A 23,548-nucleotide genomic window follows, 5' to 3' on the forward strand; every position below is an offset into this window, starting at 1 on the left:
CCCGCGCGGAGAGCGGGCTCCGCGGCTCCCTGGCTCGGCTCCCGAGTACCCGGACCCCTCAGCCGACTTCCCTTTGCTTGGGTTTCCGGTTTCTCGTCGATTTCCTTTAGTTTTTGAAACGGCACTCGCTTGCGAGCGATTTTTTTCCTCCCACCAATCTTAAGAGCTGCTTTACTGTATGAAAAAGTGTAAGAGAAAAATATAAATTAAGTCCAGATGGCATCGCTCAAGATAAGGTCGATCTTGGAGATGTCAGGGAGGATGTGGCTTATGCGGAGGTCTCAAGATTTTATTCTGGGGGTCTCTTAGAGAAAGGGTGCAAAATTAGCTAGAAAAGTGAACAGTTCTGTAGGATGAGAAAATAAATCACAGGACATCACTAACGGAATGAAGCTAACAGGATCCTACGCATAATTTGCGAGGCCCAGTGCAAAATGAAAACATAGGGCCCCCGGTTCAAAAGCGGAGGGGGGGCGGGGAAATTCTGTTAAAAGTACTAAAATATAAAACTTCTTTCTGTCTTTTGCGGTCTCTCTCCACTTCGGGTGTTTCCTGTTTGCTGTTTAATGTCATTCTAAGTAAAGAAAAAAATTTTAATTATGATCATGAATTTTACTGTTTGTGTTTATATTGGTCAATGTCAGTTTTGAAGGCAAATATCAGAGCATTCACCATGGATGCAGAATCTCTAAAAGCACACAATTCGTATTTAATGGCTTGTCCATGGAGGGTGCTTTGGAGCTGGGCAGAGAGATGAACGCAGGCCAAACCCAGGAACGTAGGAAGGACGGTTGGAAGGAGGAAGAGGGGGGCCGTTCCCCCTGGCTCAGTGCAGCCTAGGGGAGCACACCATTGGACATGGGGATACTGGATGGGCCAGTGCTACTGTTCCAGTGAGCCAGGGTCCGCCTTGGACTTAGATGGAGTGTGCAGGTGCTCCTGATGGCTGCTGGTTCCCTCTCCCTCCAGCTGACCTTGCTAGGGCAGGGAGGTCCAACCAGGCATCTCTCCTTCCCATGTACCACCACTTCAAAACATGGCAGAGGGCAACCCTCAAAGGTGCCAGGACACACTAGGTACCTAGTGTGGATCAGAGATGGGCGGCGGGCTTGCCCCTGCCAAGCTGATCACCAAAGAATGGGCTGGCCACTGCCATGACCTGCCCAGAGAGGCCGCAGGGCACATAGGCTCAACCAGACCCACTCTAACACCACTGGACCCACTCCACACCTGCACCCGGGCACCCACCGAAGGGGAAAGCGGCAGCAGGCACTGGGTAGGAGCAGAGAGGAGGAAGCCAGGCTGCCAGGGGCACGGAGAGCAGACAGCCAAGAACCCATGGTGAGAAGGTAAGGAGGCAGCAGAACTGGAACCACGCAGGAGCCACGCCCCTGTTGCGTACTCTATTGTCTCAATGGACCTCGCATGCAAAACACAAATTCAAAGATACAATTATTAAGAACTGTAAGACAGTGACTGCGGAGCATAAAACCTTGAGTGTGGGGCCCTCTGTCCCTGTGAAACTGGTCGCTCACCCATGAAGCCAGCCCTGCTGACAGATAGATACCACAAACAGCGCAGAAGCCAGAAAATAACATAATACCTGTGCTAACTAATGATCTTGCGCACATCTGTAATACTCTTTTCCTGCATTTTTTTTCACTGCACACTCTTTGGGCACCTGTTCACATGATAATGCTGTGTGTGTGTGTGTGTGTGTGTGTGTGTGTGTGTGTGTGTGTGTTGGGGTTAACAACTTTAATAGTGCAGACACTAATTATTTTTTATATTTTTATTGAACTGTAATTATATTAGTTTCAGGGGTGCCAAGTGATTCAATATTTGTATATATTAAGAAACGATCACCATGATAAGTCTAGTTAACATTCATCACCACACAGGTACAATTTTTTTCTTGCGATGATGACTTTTAAGATTTCCTCACTCAGCAACTTTCGAATATACAGTGTAGTATTAACTACAGTCACCATGCTGAACTTTACGTCTCAAGACTTACATTTTATAACCGGAAGTTTGTACCTTTCGACCACCTTCACCCATTTCACCCATCCCAACTCTGACAATGATTTTTGAAATATTTCCTAGAGAGAATAGAAAAATGTTCTTTTCTCCAGCATGACTGATTGAAAAAAAATGATTTGATAGGACTGTTGTCACATCTGGGAAAACCCCAATCAAGTTATTTCACATAAAAGCTGCAAGATTTCAAGGCATTGCTAGTTTCCTTGCCCAGGGACTAGCATGTGATGCTTTTTGAATCAGTGACACTAATTAACCAACTTGTTGGTACTTTTTGTATTTCATGGTTTTGGTGGTTTTGAAATATGTACACAGATTACTTGACACTTCCCTTAAGAAGGGAGCTTAATCTCCTCCCCTTGAATGTAGCCTGGACTTAGTGACTCTCTTCTAACCAATAGAATATGGCAGAGGTGATGTCATGTCACCTCCAAGACTAGGTCATAAAAGGTTTTCTTGCTTCCTCCTCTATCTGTCTCAGATCACTCACTGTGAGGGAAGCCAGCTGCAGGCCCTGAGGACACTCAAGCCGGTCACACGATAAGAAACTGAGTCTTCTTGTGACCAGCCAACAGGGAACTGGAGACTCTGTCAACACCCATGTGAGCGAATCATCTTGGAAAGCAGTATTCCAGGCCCCATCGAGCCTTAGATCAATGCGACCTCAGCTGATGCCTTAACAGTAAGTGTCGGGGGACATATCATTCAAAATAAAATCTCCTACAAACCCAGTAAAACCTCTGCTCCAAATGTAGAAAAGAATGAAACAGTTTTATTGCCAAATAAGCATGCCCAGACTGATGTGCACCCCAGGCGATCGGCTTAAGAGATTTCAAAGACAGAAAGAACATGGGTGATAAGACATTTTCAGCTGCAAAAACTAAAAGAATTTCCTACCAACGGATTCTTCCTCCAAAAAATTCTAAGGTGAAAAACTTAATTGAAGTAGAATGAAAATGATCCGAGGGGGAAGGGACGTGGAGCAAGAAATGACAATTCAGAATGGTGTGAGGATCAGAATTCTGCAGTGTTGGAAATGTTGGGAGCTCCAGAAATAACACAAGAACTCAGCACCCAGCCTTTAGTTAGGCAGAAACTCTTGTGTCCAGAGACCACAGGCCTGACTCTCCCCCAGGATGGGTTTTTCCACCGAACATGAGAAGAAACTGACCTAATAAAAATGTCTTCTATACCTGTGACACCTTATGACTCAGGAGTTCAGCTCCTGAATCAGCGTTATTATTGTCCATTTATACCGCATTTTTCAGAAATATCACTTGGTACTTAGCATAAGGAAAGGCTAATCAAGGATTTGGGATGAATTTCTCGAGCAAGTAAGAAATGGCTCGCTATTCCTGCTACCGACATTTCTTTTGGGGACCTGCAGTTTTGGGTAACTAAGTAATGTGGTTTTTGCAAGTGTTATATATTTCAAAGACTTCTACCACCTGGTAGGTGGAAATATCTGAGACCACTTTTAATCCTGGACCGCTCAGAGGCAAGTATAACTTATTTCACTGATCTCTAGTTTTTGGACATCCGGTTGCTTCAGATGTGCCACTCATTGGCAGGCATTGCCAAACAAATTGATTTGTGTAGTGAAATGTTGCCAAATTATATCAATATTTACATACAGCATATACCCGTGCATTTCAGTAATGGGACTGTATATTCCTCAATACACACACGTAGTTTCGAATAATATGAAATTATTTGTAGAGAACGACTTTCTGCCGATTTCTTCACCAGTCAGGATTAAATTAATAATTACTTGAAGACCCCTGGAATTCTGAGGATGATTTTCTCATGAAGTAGATTTGACGGCTGACAACAGACACTCAGAAATGGCAGTACAGAGGACGTGGCGTGTACCTCGCTCTTTCTCTGCAGGCCAGTTCTCTGCTTCTCTGGCCCAAGAGAAGCTTCCACCAAGTTTCCATAACTTCTGTCTAGAGAGTAGCCACAGCGGACCTGGAATCTCTGATTGTGTATTCTTTACTTTTCACTTATTACGTCAGAAGCATCTCCCATGACCTTAACAATTCTTCAACATTCTGGTCGCTGTGTTCATTCCTACGAGTGACAGCTGCATCACTTATTTCGCTGATCCCCGATTCCTGGACATCCCGGTTGCTTTGGACTAACTCCACAAGGGATATCCATGTGTCTCGATGACTGTTTGCACTTCTGACCGTTTCTGTGGGGCGAATTTCCTAGTCTGGTATTTCTCCTGGGGGTCCCTTCCTTGAGGAGTTTCGGGGTGGTGGAGGGGTGGATGGTCCCTGGGCAATGTGGTCATGTGCTGCAGATTTGTTTTGGTGGCGGCTGACACTTTGGCTGGTTTCGACGCTCAGAGCCACCACTTCTGCCCCAGCTGTTTGTATCCCCTGAACAAGTCCTGCAAACACAGCTAAGGCCACGTTGTGGTGTCTGCACCAAGCTCAGCGGAAGATACAGTGCCTCCATGTGGGTGCTCTCATCCCAGGTCTGGGCCTCTCTCCCCACCGTTCTCACGGGGCAAGACCCAGCTCACCTCCCCCTGCTGGGGTGTCCCCACCTCCGCCCCAGAGGGCTTTCTCATTCTGCACCCTACAGTCTTTCCTGCCCCTGGATGCTGACAATAGGGACATCTAGTTCCTTCTGTGGAAACCCCCACACTAACCCCACATGGTACAAGAGCTCACACTCTATTTATTCACTGCTGGCAACATTGGGAATCCAGTCAAACTCTCTTTAGAGAAAATACTGTCCTTACCTTTCAAGGCACTATCAGGATAAAGATGTAGTTCATCCGCACAACTAAACAGACCCTGAACCCCTTGGTCTGTGGAATAGCATTTGGTTTCACAGTTTTCCCCCAGAACATTGTGTGGGTCCTGCCTTCCTGTGACTAAACGCCCCTTCGGGGCAAATTTCCTAAAACAAAGGAATGAGGTAATCTGCATCTTTCCAACCAGGATTCAGAACTGCCAACTTGCCCCTAGTGTAGCTCCCTTAATAGCATATAAAACAAATCCAGTCCCTTTTTAGCGGGTCCACCCCTTACACCCCAGGGTAGTATGAATGCGTGGAATGGCACAGATGTTTTATTTCAGGGGTTGCAGACTCACAGCTGAGCTCCATCTGGCTCATAGAAATGTTTTCTTTGCCTCATAATTGATCATCTTTTTTAAAGTTTGAGTTGATTGCCAAAATTTCATCGGGACATTTTAAATAAAAATCTGGGTTTCTGATTTTCTTTGAGAAAGCGTGAAGATCAGGCATCACAAGGCGGGCCTTCCCACATAGGGGTCCACAGCGAGAGGGGGTCAGGGCTTCCCCCCGTAGACAGGCGTCCATGCTCCAGCTCCCCGGTGGCCAGCCTTCCTCCTTGTCTCTCCCTTGTCCCTGCCTGTCAGTAACTCGTCATTCTTGTCCTTGTGTCATTGTTTCCTTACCGCCCACCCCCACCCCACCCCCATCATGTTTGCATTGCTTGTCTGGCCTCTGTAAACTTTACTTTGCAACCCTGGTTTTAAAGGTTAGGATACAGGTGGCCAAACTGATTTATAGAAAGGAGGCATTTTCTTGAGCAACTGGGTAGCCCCGTACCTTGATGTCATTTTGCTTTGGTTTCCCGGGCAATTGAAACCTTGCTGTGTGCAAAGGCTAGAAGCAGCTGGGCCAATGGGAAATGAAGTCGATGACGGGGTTATCAGCGAGAAGACACCTGCTAGCCGAAGCCCGGGTGTGTGAGAATTTGCCAAGGGAGGGTAAACAGTGCTGAGTGTTGCTCTAATAAAGGTCAAGTAAGACAAGCCCAAGCGGCCCTCCCTGTAGCTCCTTGTAGGGGTGAGAGCAGGTTCAGGGAGACGATCGGAGTGAAATCCAGACTGCCATGTGCCGAGAGGTGAGCGGATGGTTTGGACGCAGAGGCAGCCAGTGTAGACAAAGAGATTTGGCTCTAAGGGGAGGGTGGGGAGCGACAGGGCACCAGCCACTGGCATCTAGACTGTCCTTCCGGGGGGCTGCAGTGGGAAGGATGTTTACACAGTGAGGAGTGAGTTGTGGTCACTGGTGCATGGGGAGGCCTGGGAGCTTGGGGGGTGGGGGTGGCAGGAAGATAGCACGGACAGAGAATTCGCTCTGAACCGGAGGCGAGGGCAAGGCCGGACGTCATGGGATGAGGATGAGTGTGGGTGCAGAGAGGTTTGCAGATGGAGAAGGTGGGAAAATCCTGCTTGATGGAATCCTTCCTCTCAGAAGCATCAGCTCAGTCCAGAGATCTGTGAGGCCTCCTTGGAACTAGGCCTGCTATATCCTTGGCACCTGATAAGAGAGTGTTACGGGTTGAACTGCGTCCCGTCCACAAGTTCATACGTTGGAGTCCAAACCCTCAGTACTTCAGGATGTGGCTACATTTGGAGAGAGGATCTTTGAGGTGATCATTAAGGTTAAGTGAGATCATATGGGTGGGACCCTAATCCAACAGGACTGGTGTCCTTATAAGAAGAGGAACAGATCCAAGGATGCACACACAGGGAAAAGGTCATGTGAGGGCACAGTGAGGAGGTGGCCATCTGCAAACCGCGAAGGAAAAACCAAGCCTGCCGATAGCTCGATCTCGGACTTCCGGCTTTCAGAACGGTGAGAAAATAGATTCCTGTCTTTTAAGCCACTCAGCCTCTTGTTATGGGAGTCTTAGCTAGCTAATGCAAGGAGGATCAAGAGGTGGTAAGAAAAGAGGTGAGGGCTTGATGTACAAGTCACCGGCATCTATGGTCCATTGATATTAAAATTTAAAAAACGGAAAAAATATATCGAGCAAAACAAAGAAGATGTTTCCACTCAGAGGATGGGCTTCGGATTTAGACAGACCCACGTCTTCCAGCCAGCAAGTTGCATAACTCTCCCGAGTTTCAGAATTTTTATTTGTAAAAGGGAGATAACAAAGGGGCGTGGTGAGGTGAAATGAAACGTGTCCAAACGCTGAGCACACTACCCAGTGACCATTGCTCGACGTTACTAGAAAAAGCAGTGTGTAATGAGACGATGCTATTTTGGTGGTATTATTGAGAGATGAATTCCTGGGGCAGAAATGCTTGTGTTCACACCTCGTCATTGTCGCGAGGAGTTGGTGGGGGTTATGGCGCAAATACTGGCTCACAGGTAGGGCTTCGTACTGACTCAACTGTAGAACGGCCATGAGGGAACAACCCTAGGGAACCAAACTCAGAGAGGCTGAGTCGTGCTCGCACGCAGCATGACGCCTGGCACACAGTGGGCAGTCAAAAGGTATTGGCGGGTGTGTTCATGAATGAAGACAGTTCGCCGAGAATGTTCAGAGACCGAACATCCACCGCCATCTGTTGATGGGTGTATTATTAGTCAACCTCTTGGTGTTGCCAGTGACAGAAACTCATTCAAACCAGCCTAAGCCAAAGCAAATTTTTGGCTTTTTTTTTTTTTTTTTACAAATTTACAAATGGAGGGGGAGTTTGTTAGCTTGGAAACTGACAAGTCCAGACACCTGCTACAGGCTCGGTTGGATCCAGGGACAGAGATGCATGGCGTGATCTCTCTTCTGCTCTCCTGCATTGCCTTTACACCCAGGCAGGTGCGCTCCAGGAGGTGGTCCTGGCAGCTCCCTCCAGGCTCCCACCCTCCATTTACCCGGCAATTCATCTGGAAGAAAGGAAGCCTCCCTTTCCAAACAGTTCTGAGTCTTGAATTGACCCTGAGCCACCCAGCCGGAGTCATGAGACCATCCTTAGCCAATCAGCACTGCTCCAAGGCCTGGAAGTAGGGGAGGGATAACCTCTCAAAAGAAAAACGGGGAGCTTTCCCAGCAGGAGGGAGACTGGGTGCTAGGCAGGCATAGATCCCTGCTGCCCACTGGACCGAGTGTATCTGGTGAGGACCCAGGTCACCCATGGGTGACTATGTAAGAGAAGCATGCTACCTGGCGGACACATGGAGATGGGTAACAGAGGTGTGCTGGGTCCAGGCAGGACCACGGGCACTGAGGATTTATACCAGGGGACCTGGCCGAGGGGGCGTGTGGTAGATCGATCGCAAAAATTCTCCACCTGCCCCCGAATTCACATCTTCTGCAATGTGACATACAGCATCTCTCATCAAGAGTGGAGCCTATTTCTTTTTCCCCGTGTCCTGGGCTGGCTTTGTCACTTGCTTTGCCGATAGGCTGTGGTGGAAGGGGTAGTGTGCCAGTTCTGAGCTTAGGCCCCAAGGGGTCTTCTGTGCCTTTGCTGGTTCTCTTAGGCCCCTGCCTCTATCCTGTGAATGAACCTGGCTCAATAAGCTGGAAGATGAGAGGCCACATGAAGTCACCAGCTGTTGTGCCCAAGGCCTCACAGGAGAGAGCCCTGCGTAGTTATAACGTGAAGCTGCAGCTGACTCACAGATGACTGCAGATTCGGGAGTGGGTCCACTGAGCCCAGCTCGGATCAAACTGCCCTGGTGACCCACAGACTCATCAACAGTAAGTGGCTGCCATTTTAAGCAACTGGTTTTAGGACAGTTTGTTACATGGCATTGTGTAGGCAGGGGCAAGACGCAGGAAGCCAGTGGAGTGTGGGCACAGACAGGCCCAGCGGACAGTCCTCCTGGGGCGAACACACCAGTGCCCACGGGTAGCCATAGTTCACCTTCTTGGGGAGTGGATGCGCTGGCTCCTGCCTGGTGCCCCCAGCGCTCAGAGCCAGGGCTCAGCCTGGAGAGGGGGGCCCAGCAGAGTCCCGCACCTTCGGGATGGCTGAGGTAGCTGGTGACGCGGGCGCAGCAGACGCGGCAGCCTGAGGTCCTAGGCGTGCGAGGGACACACGCAGCCCAAAGCTCAGGGCAGTCCAAGCTACCGGTGGGGGCGCAGCCAGCAGCATTTCTCTGTGCTCTGGTTGCAGGGGGCGCGGAGCTGCCACGGTCACCAGGCCAGGGGCGACACCATCCCCGAGCTGCGCATGCCCTCCCCGGCCTGCAGGTCGCTGAGCGCTCGCTGGGGAGGGAGGAGCACGTGGAGAGGGCTTGGTCAGTGTCCCGGGAGCCCCCCAACACCAGTCCTGCCTCATCTCCCCAGGCCAGAGCCAAGGCACAGACCCGCCAGCACCAGCCGGGTCGGGTGGGTTGTGTGGGGGCCCTTTTCTGGGCTTTGGGGAGGGTCCCCCTCATTTAACCTCTGACCTCTCCTGAGGGGCCTCTCCACGTGGCTTACCTCAAACTTGCTCATGAACTCTGCAAAGATGCCGAAGAAGGCCTCGGAGGTGGTGGCTTTGGAATCCTCTCCAAAGAAAGCCAGCGCCTTGCCCAGCTCCTCCATGGCCTCGCGCTGCAGCCCGTCCAGTGCCCGCAGCACCGGCTGGGCTGTCTCCAGGAACGACTGATGGGCCTCTGTTAAGGAAACTACCGACCTGCTGGTGTCCCTGGGCCCCAGACAACAGCCTAGCCGCTCCGCTCCCGTCTGCCCCAGACCTTGTGCCAAGCTGGGAACCACGCCCGGTTCGGAGGCCCCAGTCCCTCTGTCCACTGCCCACGAGCTCATCCTGAAACCAGCCAGTCCAGCTTCAGGCCTTTCCCTTGCTCCCGTCTGCAGAACAAGTCCCTCTTCTCTCCTGGCTCTGCTCAGATGCCACCACCCCGTCTCCCCCGGCTATGCACTTGGAGCAGCCCTCGTCACTCTCCAGGCCTTGGTCTCTCTTTTTCTACGGCCTTTATCACTGTCTGAGCTCAGTGAGAATGTCCCCTCTCCTGACTGCCTCTGCTGCCAGGGCCTGACAGGCCTCTCCTTGTGGCTCGTGACTTAAGTCTGGGCTCTTCCACCCATGAGGACAGATGGGGCGAGGCAGTGGCTTCAGAGCAGTCAGAGAGCTCCGCTGTTACACATGGACTTGGCACTTGGACCTAAATGAGCCCGGTGGACCCTCTTCCAGCACCCCGAGACCCACAGCAGCCTCTGTAGACACTCCGCTGGGGACACAGCTGGTGCTCTCTGACACCCCCACCCCCAGGGGCCACTCCAGCTCTGGGACAGGCTGCTCGGAGGGTACCGTCATGACCACGGCAAACTTGTCCTCACTGGAGGGGACCATGCTCTGGCAGGCGGCCTGAATCTCACTGATGGTGCCATGGAGGTCAGCCAGGTCACTGGTCAGGGCCCGTTGGTTCACTGTAGAGAAGGGGACAGAGCCTCACGGGCCACGCTCCCAGCGAGGACAGCAGCGCCTCTGCCTCCGCACCCATCCACCCAGCCTACCTTTGGCAGCCAGGGGCACAGTGGGCAGGTCCTGAGCGCAGCCCAGGAGCTCAGGGAAGTGCTGGCTCAGCGATCTGGCGAGGACGTGCAGGAAGGTGGACTTCCCATCCACGGTCTTGGTGGAGTTCAGCTGCAAGTGACCCCCAACACACATCCTCCTCAAGGACCCCATCAGATTTCTGACCACGTGGGCCCACGTGCTGCTTCTCTCAGACTGTGGCTTCAACCCTGGCCCTCAACACTCACCAACTCCAAAGCTCAGACACCGATTGCCAGCATTTCTTACTCCACAGTCTTACCTGCAGGGCTGCCACAGGCCTCCCCAGGGGTTCGCAGGTTCCTTGGCCCAGATCTTGGCGACCTCTCCCCCCTCCCAGGAACCAGGACCCCAGCCCCCAACTAGGGGAGGGCCTTAGGTTCTTCTGCCTTTATCAGTAGATACAGCCCAAGATGCTCTGACCCCAGGGGGATGGGTAGCCTCATTCACAGATCTTCCCTCGTGTGGTTTTCTGGAAGCATCTGTGGCCCATCTGAGTCTCAGGCATCCTTAACCACTTGTATCTATCTACAAATGGACCCTCCTCTTCCTCTTGGAGCCAACCCTCCCTGCTCCCTCTACTCCATTAATCCAAACTGGCTTGGAAGAGTCCTCCCTCCACCCTCACCCTACCCGGGGCCACCCACCAACCTTTGCTGCAGTCACACCCTGGTCCACAGGCAGCCAGCTCTTCCTCTCGGGGAAGGGCCTTCCTTGGCCATGATGTTCTCTCCTGCCCTCTGCCACAGCTTGGTTGAGCCCCGCCTCTCCACCCTCGGTGGCAAAGCCAGCTAATCGATTACTACTGATGAGCCCCTCACCTCCGTCAGAAAGTTGATTTTGAAGCCCGTGGTCTTGTTGGTTTTGGGCTGTCCATCGTTGAGATAGTTGCCCATGGCCAACACGAACTGGAAAGGAAGGTGGGCAGGCAGGTACTTGCCCCACTGCTCCGCCCCTGGCCTGCACCCGCTCTGCATCGGGATGCACTTCCAGGCCGGAAGCCCCAGGGGGCAGGGGGACGGATAGAGTGACCGGGGAGGGGGTGCACCCTGACCTCCAGGATCTTGGCGAGCTTCCGGCTGTTCTTGAGCTCGAGGGAGGCCTGGCGCAAGCACTCCAGGCTGGCCCGGATCTCCTCGGTCTTCTCCTGCAGGGTGGCCTGGAAGTGGAGGCTGCGCAGGCGCGTCTTGTATTCGGGAACCGACAGCATCTGCCAGGAAGGCAGGGCCAGGATTCATCCACTGGCCAGGGGACCCACTGTCCCACCCGGCCCTAGTGGGGGGTCAGAGAGCCCGATATTCCCTTAGGAAAAATAAGCCCAACCGCCAAGGGGCACCCTCATCCCACCTACTTTGGACCGCGGGCGGGGAACTGCCCACTAAAGGTGTGAAACTGAAACTCAGAGGTTTGAGCTCGGAAGCGCAGGTGGAGCGGGACTGACGCAGCCTCCGGACAGAGCGAGAGCCCGGATCCAGGCGGCCGAGGCCGCTGGGCAGCAGCCCCTGACCCTGGGCGGGGGTCACGGCCGCCGCACCTGAAGGACGAACTGGTCCGGCTCGCTGAGGCGGCCGGGCGCCTCGCGGAACGCCTGGTAGCGCAGCTCCTCGTCCGCGTCGGGCGCGAAGAGCAGCAGCTGCGCCAGGTGCGCGGGCTCCAGGCGCCGGGGCTCCATGCTCATGAGCACCTGCCGCAGCTCCGCCGGGCTCAGCTTCAGGTGCGCCAGCAGGATGGCTGCGGGCGGGGCCGCTAAGGTGAGCCCGGGCGGGGCCTCGAGATCCACCTGGGCTACGGGGTGGAGCCTGGGGGGATGCCAAGGGGCTAGGGAGGGGCCTGGAGGCGGGGCCAGAACTAGGGCGCCAACGAGGGGGCGTGGCCTGTGCTGATCCCAAGGCTGGCACCTACCCTGGAGGGATCTGGCTGGGTGTGGGACCTGGGAGGGGACCTTCACCCCGCTGGGCAGCTGGCGTGTGTGGGGGCGTGGGGGTGGGAGGAAGCCCTACAACCGAATCTCTGTCATCCATGGGGCGGATCCGCGGCTCTGCGGCCCAGAGGGAGGGGCCGCATCCTGCTCCCTACATCCCCTGGGACGCCCCGGCCCCTCACAGGTGTTGTAGGCCTTCTTGTGCGACAGGATCTCCACCACTTCCTTCTTCCTGAAGGGCTCAGGCCCGGGCACTGGCTCTGGAAGAGAAGCTGATGGTTTAATCAGGGAAGGCCAGGCCGAGGCTGCCGCGGAGGGCCAAGAAGGGGTGTGGCCACAGCCCAGACGCCCTCTGACGGTGACCTTGACTGAATCAGCTCACGGTGTCCACAGTCCTCACTCATGGACCCTCGGGCCCAGTCTAACACGCTCGACACGCATGGTGCGTGTTCCTCTTCCCATCCTCTCTCCCTCGGGTGCATGGAACTGAGTTGGCCGAGTAAGGAGAACCAGCCACCTCTTGACCTGGCAGAGGCTTCCTGGGTGGACAAGGGCCTTTCTCTTCCATCCTAGGACCACTTTCCACACATAATATCCCTGGCTGCCTGGAGCCCCACCCAACAGCCACAGGGAGATACCAGAGGGGGTGGGGTGAGAGGGAGGACTCGAAGGGACACTCGTAGATGTCCGCCTTCTGGCTGTGTGACTGAGCAGATCACCTAGCCCCTCTGTGCTTTCTCACTGGGAAGTTGTCAATGTCGCAGTATTAGTTTTGAAATGGCATTTGGTAAGCATGCAATAAATGCCAGCTGTTATTATTATCTCTGTTTTGAGATGGGAAAACTGAGACTCTGAGAAGTTAAATAACTCAGGGACACAGTAGATGGCAGTCAGTGCAAACCTGGGGGGCTCCAAGCCCTGGGATGCCACAGAAAGCAGCAGGTGGGCTGTCACATAGAGCCTGGTATCGGGGTCCCCCAGGGCCCTCAGGCCACTCACTAGCAGGTTTCTGGGTACCAAAGTGAAGCTCCAGGTCAAGGTATTTCACCATGTCACTCAGCTTATCATAGTCAGAGTCTTCGCCGAGCTGCAAGGGAGGGCGAAGGCACAGAGTGAGGAGGAAGGCTGGCAGCTGGACACCGCTCCCCACCCTGCCCACCCTCTGAGGGCTGCTCTCCCCGAGGGACAGCCCCCATTGGGGGTGAGGTACACCTGGGGGCTGAGGAGTCTGCAGGAGAAGCGAAATCCTCCCAGTTATCGGTGGTGAGCCAGCTCCTCTCGTGGTCAGTGACCCACACTTGGACACCCTGCGCCCAGAAGCCAGTGGCTCGCAGGGGCGGGGGAAAGGGGCTGCTATGGAATCAGGGAAATGCCAGGGGCTAGACGGTGGCCAAGGTCTTGGTCTCAGTGCTGCTGCCCAGGCCGCTTTCTCCTGGCGCAGGGCGCTGTGGGGCCCCAGGTCGCCCACCTGGCCCCAGATGGTGCCTTCCGAGTTCTCCACCTGCTCCCATCGCAGGCGCTTGACGCTCGTGTGGCTGGTCCCACTGCGGCGGTGGCCCAGGCCCCGGGACAGCACGGGGGAGCTTTGGCAATAGGCATCCGTGTGTCATGATCTGAATTCTGAGGCTGGGGGTGTGAGTGTGAAGGGAAGAACCAGACTGACTGGAATCTGAAAAGGTCAACTGGGAGCACAGCTGTTTGCCTGGGGCATCGCCGGGAGCCAAGGCCAGAAGCTGAGGATGAGTCAGAATGGGCATGGGCACCACAAGCAGGGGATGTGGTCGGAGACGGAGGAGTAGGTCAGGGAGCTGCCTTCCTCGCTGCTGCTAATGCACTCGCTGGCGCTGCTCCGCTCATTGGTCACGAAGCTGCCCTGGTCGTCGTGGAAACTCATCTGTGGGGGCAGAACAAGGCAAGAGGAGCGCCGGGCTGGACCCAGAGACGCAGGAGCACGGGGCGCGAGGCAGAGGAAAGTGGGGTAGTCCGGGGCAGGGGATGGGGTAGCCTAGGGACAGGACAGGATAGTCTGGTGGGTCAGCCTGAGGCTGCGGGTGGGAAGGCCTGCTGAGGAATGGGGGAACCTGAGACAGGGTGTATGGGGGGTAGCCTTGGGTAAGGGGTGTCATAGCTTGAGTCAAAGGGCGGGGTAGGATAGCTCGAGCCAGGGAGAACAGTGGCTTGGGACAGGTCCCCAGGGATACTGTTCCTCTGGCAGACCCCCTCTCACACCTGCTCCCCGGCCTTCCACACCCGCCCTCATGCTCACCTCCTCATAGTCATTCTCGGGGCTCAGGAAATCATCCACGACGGTGACCCGGGGGCCCAACTGCTCACTCAGGGCATCCAGGAAGCGGTCAGTATCCCGGGTCCGCGCAGGCCGGGAGAAGGTGAAGAGCTTGCGGCTGGGCTGGCGGGCGAGGTCCGGGCTGGGGGGGCTGTCGGAGTGGATGGGCCCGTGGTCTGGCTGTGGGGAGGGCGCCCTGCTGCTGTCCAGGCTGGCGTAGGGGTGGGACTCGGAGCTGCTGGGGGAGGCCGGGCCCCCCGAGCACAGCGGGTAGTAGCAGGGGGAGGGCACGAGTCTCTCGCTGGGCCATGAGACGCTGGACAGGGTCCTGGGCCCTGGGGTGGGGGAGGGTGCATGAGGACCCCTCTTCAGTCAGTACCTGGGTTCCAGGTGCAGGCTGGAGGGGAGGGGCCGGGGCAGGTTGGCTGTGTGTCCTCTCGACACAGCACGGGAAGAACTGGGTGACCCCATCCCCCCATGTTCTTCCTTGATGGTGATCGAAGTCCAGACGGGACGACTGCTTAGGCCCGGGACAGGCCAGACCCCAGCTCATCTTGAAAGGAACTCCAGGGGTCCCACCTGGGAACCACTGAATACAAGGGCCGTGGGCTTTCTCCGGGTCCCCGACCAAGGTCATGAGTCACCTCCTATACCCAGCAGGCCCTTGGCGCACAGGAGCACCACCCAGGGGCCCTGCCTTCTGAACTGCAGAGAATTCATCACCTGTGTCCTGTCAGCAGCCATCTTTCCAGCTATGCCATTCACAGAGCAAGGCACTCACTCGATAGTTCATCCAATAGCCACATGCTAACTTGGAGACCCTTTTGGGGCAGTCCTCTGCTTTCTAGATCCACAACAGGGGTGAGGATCAGAGGGAACACGTAAGGACAAGGACAACCCTGACCTTGATGGCCCCCCACACCATGATGGCCGCTGGGGTTCCCTGCAACTTAGTTCTATGGCCATGGAGCAAAGAGGAGGCTCCACATTGTGCCTGGAGGTGGGGTAACTCCCAGCCAGTGGACAGAGGCCAGCGCCACCGTCAGGAGCTGGGCCGGTTGAGCCCCTACCTGCCGTTCCTGCCGGGTTGGGCACTGGCGGGGAGGCACGGGATCTGGACGTGGTCCCCATCTTCCCTTTGAAGCTGCTGCTCAGTCGGGACTCCAGCTCCGCATAGACGGCTGACATCTGTGCCGGCGGCGGTGGGGTGAGTCCAGCCACCCTCACCTCCCCCGCGTGGCCTTGACAGGAGGCCAGGCCTGGGCAGTCTGGGGGGCAGGGTCGGCCCCAGCCCCCCACTGACACCACCAGGGGGGCAGACAGGTCTCACCATCTTGGGATTGGGGGTCTCGGGGAGGGACGTGCCATCGCCCGCCTGGCGTTCGCCTGGGATCAGAGGAAGAGGCATCTCGGGGCAGTCGCTGGGACCTGCCAGGAATGTGGGCGGGTGGGGGGGAGAGGGGCAGGGCAGAGTCAGCTACTGGAGGGTTTGGTGACCACTTCTGAGCTCTGAGGCTCAGGCCCCAGCCCAGCTGCAGCCGGGGGCCATGGAGAAAGAACCTGCCAGCTCTGCAGACCCGGAGGGTCCCCGCTCGGCCCCTTCCTGGGGGCTTCTCATCCCACCAAGCCCCGGTTTCACCCTCGCGCCCTCTCCAGCCTTTCTGCCCCTGGCCTTACCACAGCCCAGGCTGGCCTCCAGACCCGGGGACCGGAGGCTGCGGCGGCACACGGAGGAGGCCCTCAGGGAGCTCCGGGGCTGGGGCTCGGGCACCGGCTCTGGCTCTGGCTCCAGCTCCGGCTCCAGGTCCAGCGAGGGCTCAGGCTCTGATGTGGGGCATAGAGGGGGGATGGGTCCTTGTCCTCTCAGCCAGACAAGGAGCCACTAAACACAGGGACGGCGGGCCCAGCCTGCTAGGCTCCAGGACAGTCCTCAGGCGGAAGTCCGGGGTGAGAAACTGGGTTCGGGGGAACAGGATCATGGGAGTGGAGGCTGGGGAGGTGGCTGCGGCCCAGCCCTCAGGGCCTCTTCTCCCGACAAGAGCCTATGACCCCATCATCCAAGGTCTCAACACCTAGTCACTGCTGCCCAGTGACTTATGGGGTAAAAAGAACAGTTCCAGTCTAGGCATATGTGTGAGGCCATCTGCCCAGCCTACATCGAGTTTCTTGCTAAAACCCTCGACCCTCCCCCAGGTGCATCGGGTGAGTATGTGCATGGCACGTGGGCACATCTGTGTGTGGTGGGACCCCAGTCAGCTGTAACACCTCACAGGTGAGAACAGGTGTCACCTGGTGGGCCGGGACGGGGAGGGGCCGCTTACCTGTCATGGCCGTGTAGCCCAGGAAGCACGCGATTTTCTCCTGGCAGAGCTCCTGCTCCTCATAAGTCAGCAGCTGATAGATGAACTGCCAAAGCACCTGCTTGGCAGGTGTGTCCAGCACAGGGTAGACATCGACGATGAGGGTGTCGATGTTCCTGGGGGAGGATGCAGGAAGAAGAGGCTCATTACCGAGGGGCTCATCATAGGGTGTGGGGTAGGGACGGGAGAAGGGGACACTTCCAGGCCACAGAATTCAAGCTCATGCCCTGTCCCCTCCCTCCTCTCCACTGCCAAGACAGAGAAGTGGGCAGGAAGGAGGATTGTGGGGGCAGGCCGCCCAGATTCAAATCCTGCCTCTGCCACTTACCAGCCAAGTGACCTTTCTCAAGTTACTTAACTGCTCTGTGCCTCAGTTTCCTCATCTGTAAAATGGGGATGAAAATAATATCTAGAGCTGTCGTGAAGATAAAAATGTATGGAGTGTATTGGGAAAGCTGAGTCACTGTATCAGGGATCAGTAAACGATGGCCCATGGGCCAAAATTACGGTCGCCATCTGTTTTTGTAAAGAAAGTTTTATTGGAACATGGCCACATCTATTTGTTTACATAGTGTCTATGGCTGTTTTCAAGCGACAGCAGCTGAGTTGGAGACCATATGGTCTGCAAAGCCTAAAATATTTACTCTCCAACCCTTCAAAAACTAGTTTGCTGATCCCTGCATTATGTGGAAAAAATAAAACCGGATCCTCACATAACACCACACATCAAGAACTCTAGGTGGATAAAACAGCAAACTGTGAAAGATAAAATTATAAAATTAATAGAAGGTCATGCAGGAGGATATCTTTTGAGCTAGGGGCAGGGGAAGTTTTCTTAAACAAAATTTCTACGCCAAAGCAATGGGACCCAATGTGCACTGAATTCGATTATACAAAATCAAGGATATCTGTTCTGAGAAACATAACTTGGACACATTAACATTAGATATAACAGAAGTAAAAATGGAAGTAACAAACTCCTGCAAATCAACACGAACAAAAAGCCCAATAAAACAAAAATGGACAGAAGGGTCCAAACAGGTCATTTACAGAGAAGGAAATGGAAAAAGTTGACAAGGATATTAAAAGATGTTTAAAATAATAATTAAGAACCCCAAATAAAGTAACGAGATGTCACTTTATGGCTAAAAAGACTAGCAAAAATACAGAGCTGGATAGTGCCAGGTGTTGGTAAGGACGTGGGGCTGGGGGACCCCGTTGGTGTGGGTGAAACTGCCCCAGGAAGCAATTGGCACGACCTAGTTAAATTAAGTAAACAACTACCTTAATATGCAGCAATTCTGCTCTTAGAAATAAATTTCAAATGAATTGTACACAGCTCCGCAGGGAAGTGAGCACGATGACGTTCATCACAGTGTTATTGTGACGGGAGAGAGTGGAGGTGACCCAGTGTCTGTCGCTGGCAAGGTAAAGAGAGCTAAGACAAGTGGCTGTGATCCCTGGGAATTTGGCTGCAGCTGTAGATGGTGTTCGAAACGGACACAGAGAGACATGGACAGATCTAAATACAGAGCAGGTAGTGAAAAAAAGTCAGACGTGGAATGCAATAGAGAGCACGATGATGATGTAAAATAAAAATACATCATACGGAGCAATGCCCACTTTCGGAGAACAGCTTTAGACGAAAGGATGCCCATGAAACTCATCTGCCTGGGACTCAGAGATGGAGCGAGGCCAGAAGGGAATGAAAGGTGGAAGTACCCCAATGTCCATCAGCTGTTGAACGGATAAACAAAATGTGTTCTAGCCACACAATGGAATCTTACTTGGCCATAAAAAGAGAATGAAATAGATGTTCTAAGTTGGAGGAACATTGGAAATATTATGCTAAGTAAAAGAAGCCAGACACGAAAGCCCACATATTGAAGGATTCTATTCATATGAAGTGTCCAGAACAGGGAAACAGAAACAGAAAAGAGATTAGTGGTCGCTGAAGGTGGGAGGGGCAGAGAAGGGAGTGGGCGATGGCGAAAGGGTGCAGGGTTTCTTTTTGAGGTGATGAAAACGTTCTAAAATTGAGCGCGGTGATAGGTGTACGCATTGGCGAATATGGTAAAAGCCAGTACACTGTGCATTTACGTGGCTGAATAGTATGGTACGTGAATTACATCTCAATAAAACTTTAAACAAAAAAAGACAAACAGGTGAGGGGCTTTGCACGAACCACGTCAATGAGCCTGTTCACTGAGGAGTGTGACAAATGCAGCCTGCCGTCACTGAGGTGTGACAAGAAAGGCATCAAATCAACCCCCAAAGGGCCTGGCTGATAGCGAGTGCCCACAGCCGGGAATTGTGAGGGTCCCATCGATAACGCTGCAGGTGGGAACTGTACAGAGAAGACCGTGACTTGCCCAGGTCACGTGGCTAGGAGGTTTCAGAGTCAGGGCTTGTTCTAGGGCAGCCCAGTTGTCGCCACCTTGGGGTCCCGGTACCAGCCGCTGCCTTCTTTGAGCCTCCCCCAGGAGAAGGGGGGTGAGGAGGCTCAGGCAGGGAGACCCAGATGGTGAGTCTGGGCAGGATTTGGGGTTCACCCAGGGGAGGTCCCCACCACCACTCTGGCCCGGCCACCTGTGCTGGAAGAAGCTCTCGAGGGCTCGGCACACCCCATAGCGCTCGGGAGGCGTGAGCAGGTGCTCCAGCTGCTGGCTGAAAGTCCTCCCCTGCACGCGGATGCTGGACGGCAGAATCTCCGCCACCCACTGCAGCGAGGTGAGTGCCGACGACGGGTTCGGGGAATCCAAGGAATCAGAGTCTGCAGGGCCGCAGGCAGGAGAGGCACAGGTGACCCGGCACCACCCCCCTCCACGCGCGTGCGCACACACACACGCACACACACACACACACACACACACACGCACGCCGGCCAGGTGTCGGTTTCTCTCAGCGGTTAGGGGACCTCCTGAGCAGGGCTGCGGCTGCTCAGCCCAGCCCCATGCAGTGGGAGGCACATCTGCTGGCCAGGTGTCGGTTTCTCTCAGTGGTTAGGGGACCTCCTGAGCAGGGCTGCGCAGCCCAGCCCCATGCAGTGGGAGGCACATCTGCTGCCTACAGCTTGGGGCGGGGATGGATGGAGAGCCACGCGGGACCCTGAGGTGGTCCCACTGGGCTCTACAGTGCCACCTGGGGAAGGATGCTGCAAGTTTGGGGGGAAATCGGGGTGAGGGGCGTGCCTCGGGGTCTCTGTGGGCCACAAGGCCAAAGTGGCAGTGGGAGTCTCACCGCTGGCGAACGGGACGAGCCCCTCCTCCACCACCAGCGTGGGCATGGCGCCACTGCCCTGCAGCATGGACACCACCTTGTCGTGGGAGCAGTTCCTGCCAAGCGGAGATGGCCCAGGAGGGCCTGAAGGATGAGCCCTGTTCACAGCCACCTGCCGGGCCTCCCTGTCCTGCTCGCAGAGGCCACACGGCACGTCCACAGCAGGGCCAGGACCACCAGCCAGGGCCCTGCCTCTCCTGCTCTTTAATCTCTGCAGGGGAAGATCCAGGCCCAGCGCCAGCTGGACACTTCAGGGCACAGAAGGGGTTGCACCCATGTCGCCCCAAGCCAGGCTTTCCCTGAAGGGGACGACACAGATGGTCTGTGTCCCATGGGGTGTTTTCTGGTTGGACGGACTGATGTCCTAGCTAGGGTGGGAGGAGAGACCTGAGAGTTCCCATAGGAAGAGGGACAGACCCTGGGGACCAACTGGTCAGAGGAGATCAGGACCATGCCTGGATGTCCCAAGAGGCAGCAGTCTCGGGGGACAGTTCACCACCAAGCTCTGGTGTCCCCAGTAGCCTCTGACCTCATGTCCAGTCCGTTGAGGAAGAGGATCCGGTCGCCGGACCTGAGGGACGCATTGTCAGCTGGGCTCCCTGGAGGTGAGAAGGGAGGGTTTACAGGCGGGAAATGGGACGGGTGGCAGACGAGAGCCAAATTCAGGCCAGCGGTGCCCGCACTAGACCCAGCACCTCTCTGCTCTCGGCTGCTCTGGGCTGAGCTGGGGGTGGGCGTGCTCGGGGCGCGGGGACCAGTCAGCCTGAGCTGCTGGGGCAAGGTGGAGACAAAGGAGGTCTTGAGAACAGTGCTTCCCAGCACATGTGCCCCAGCAAGGACCCCGCTGCAGACACCGTGCTCAGGCCCCTCAGCCCCCACAGGTCCTCGTCATAGATTCCCCTGTGGCTTTGTCACCAGGAGAAAATGTGTCTGCTTGGAGGGAGGCAGTCCTCTCCCTCAGGCTGGAAAACGCGGTGTATTAATCATGCATTTTAGGTGTTGATATCTTGGGGACTTGCTCACATTGGAGGGACTGTCCCTCCCGGTACTAGCCAGTTCCTCGAGATAGCAAGTGTCTGTCTGCAAGCGTGCCTTTGAAATGCAAGCCCATCAATCCTGAGCCACACCCCACCCCCTCCTCTGTGGGCTCTCACACTCTGAGCCGCAGGCATCTGTCCTAATCACCCAGGGCCAGGCACCACACAACCAGGGTCCGCCCCTGTGCCTAGACCCCACTGAACCTATTCAAACAGCCACCCCTCCTGAGTCTGCTCGCCCTGCCTCGCCTGTTCCTTCCCACAGAAACCACAGTAAAGGCTCTCGTCAGCGTTGTCCCCCTCCCTCTGCTCCTGACCTGCCCTGGAGCTTCCCTGTGTGGCCCTGCGAGGCATGGCGCGCTTGCTCTTCTGGGGAACCGTGAGGAACAAACTGTCTTTTCAATGGCAACCATCTCCTGATCTGTTGGCCTCACCATATCTGAATAATAATAAAACCTACATTTTAAACACATGGGGGCACCTAATTTAATTCTTCCTCTTTGCCTTGATGGCCCTGACGACCAGTACCTAACACCTGGGGAAGGGGTGGCTGGTAAATGCGCTCCCGTGGTATAGACTTCTTTACTTTCTGCCCCTTTTAATAATTGTCACTGAATTAGATTTAGAAGTATGGAGGAGGGATGATGAATGCCTAAGCGAAATATGTTCTCAGATCGTAAGTTCTCTCTTCGGGCTGTGGGGATGGTCAGGAGAGGAAAGGGAGGATCAGGGAGGACTTCTGAGAAGATGGGTATGGGGTCAGGTCCTTCTCCTGGGACTGAAAAGGGGGCGGGGATTATGATGATAACAGATCCAAGCTGGCCTGCCCGGAAGCTTGGGCCAGCCCGGGGCAGGGGGAGGCGGTGAGAGGGGTTGTAGCAGGGGATTAAAGATCACTGGATCAGGGGTCAAGAGACTTCGGGTTCTGGTCCTTGATTTGCCAGTCTCTCTAGGCTTCAGTTTCCTCCTCTGTGAAAGCTCCCATCAAAGCATCCATTTGACTTCCTATACCAAGGACGGCATGGGGTTACCAGCCTGGATGCTGGGATGGGGAGAACAGCACACCTGGATTTTAACATGGCCCTAGGCCAGGTATCTCTGGCTACACGCAGGGGGAGAGGCGAGGAGATGGGGGTGGAGAGGAAGCTCCCCAGAGGGCAGCCTTGGGCCTCTTCCCAATGACAGCACGTCCACAACTTAGTGGTGCACAAATTCGAGAAGACCCAGAACACATCAGTCAACGGGACTAGGTCTCAGAAAGATCCGATGGCTGGAACAGTGATGCGAAGACGTGGAGGTGCGTTTCTGGGGATCAGAAGATGCCCGTCTCGCAAACCCGTGCACTGGGCGCGTGAGACGCAGAGGATAGAAAAGACTCAGCCTCAGCAGAGGCACTGATGGGGATGTGTCACCAGGAGCATCATGCTCAGGGGCTGGGAGGGGATGGGTGCAGAACAAAGCAGATGGCCCAGCCCTGTGGGGCGGTTACAGGGAGAGAGAGTTGGGTTCAGCACCAGGAGACACTTCTGCCCCTACTTGCACCCCAGACCCCCCACACGGAAATGGGCTGCCTCTCACAGAAATTAACTTTTTCCCACACCTGCAGCCACTGGAGGGAGGGAAGGAGGAATTCCTGCTCTGCCTTCTTCAAGATGCCACCACTCCAGGAGCAAGAAGGGGAGGGGAGGGTAAGGGGGGTCCGGATTGGGGACTGGATAAAGGGCAGAGGCCCTGAAGCCCTGTCATCTCTCCGGGTCTGGCCCACCTGGCAAGGGCCCATTTCCCAGTGGGCACTCGGCACAGGCAATGCTGTTTGTGGGCAGCCTAGGCAGATGCCAGCTCTGCCCTGGCAGCCTGTCCTGGAAGTACCCTAGCCCTCCCTGTGGACATAGGCAAGGTCTGAAGAGAGAACTTGGTCCACTTGGCTCAGGGCCGATCCTGAACTTGAATGGGGTTTGCCCCAACTCGGGCAGATGGATGATTTGGATCTGCTCCTCTGGGACACTCAGAGGACACTCGCTACATGAGGTCGGTACCTGGGGACGGGGAGAGGGGAGGGTGCTGAGTAGCGGCTTAGTAGGGTCCTTCACCCCATCCTGGACAACCTGCCCGCCCCTCACCAGGCAGGACAGACTCGATCCAGACAGGCCCGTGGCCGCGCAGCGTGAAGCCGAAGCTCTTGTTGCCCTTGTAGACTCGGACTGTCCTGGGGAGAGAGAATGGGCGGGTGGGGGCGAGCGGTGTGCCCTGCCCTCGTGAGAGGGGGCTGGGGAGCGCAGGGGATGGTTAAGTCCGGTGTCCGCTCCCCTTAAGCTCGCCTACTTTCGCCCCGCACCCCCTCGTCT

At 55.3% G+C, this 23,548-nt stretch overlaps 1 protein-coding gene across 1 annotated transcript in view; it reads right to left on the reverse strand.

Moving 5' to 3' along the window:
• Positions 1 to 8,959: 8,959 nt before the first annotated feature.
• GRID2IP (Grid2 interacting protein) overlaps positions 8,960 to 23,548 on the reverse strand; it is a 28,059-nt gene continuing 13,470 nt past the window's right edge. Inside the window, 19 exon segments of the mRNA XM_015585173.1 lie at positions 8,960 to 9,031; positions 9,248 to 9,412; positions 10,080 to 10,198; positions 10,286 to 10,415; positions 11,144 to 11,230; positions 11,377 to 11,532; positions 11,857 to 12,053; positions 12,426 to 12,503; positions 13,243 to 13,330; positions 13,712 to 14,137; positions 14,510 to 14,862; positions 15,598 to 15,715; positions 15,858 to 15,955; positions 16,205 to 16,351; positions 16,849 to 17,003; positions 19,477 to 19,660; positions 20,128 to 20,222; positions 20,696 to 20,765; positions 23,324 to 23,521. Of these exon segments, the coding sequence (XP_015440659.1) occupies positions 8,960 to 9,031; positions 9,248 to 9,412; positions 10,080 to 10,198; positions 10,286 to 10,415; positions 11,144 to 11,230; positions 11,377 to 11,532; positions 11,857 to 12,053; positions 12,426 to 12,503; positions 13,243 to 13,330; positions 13,712 to 14,137; positions 14,510 to 14,862; positions 15,598 to 15,715; positions 15,858 to 15,955; positions 16,205 to 16,351; positions 16,849 to 17,003; positions 19,477 to 19,660; positions 20,128 to 20,222; positions 20,696 to 20,765; positions 23,324 to 23,521 (2,936 nt within the window).

This window comes from Pteropus alecto, unplaced genomic scaffold (assembly GCF_000325575.1).
Source record: "Pteropus alecto unplaced genomic scaffold, ASM32557v1 scaffold40, whole genome shotgun sequence".
Classification (NCBI taxonomy): domain Eukaryota; kingdom Metazoa; phylum Chordata; class Mammalia; order Chiroptera; family Pteropodidae; genus Pteropus; species Pteropus alecto.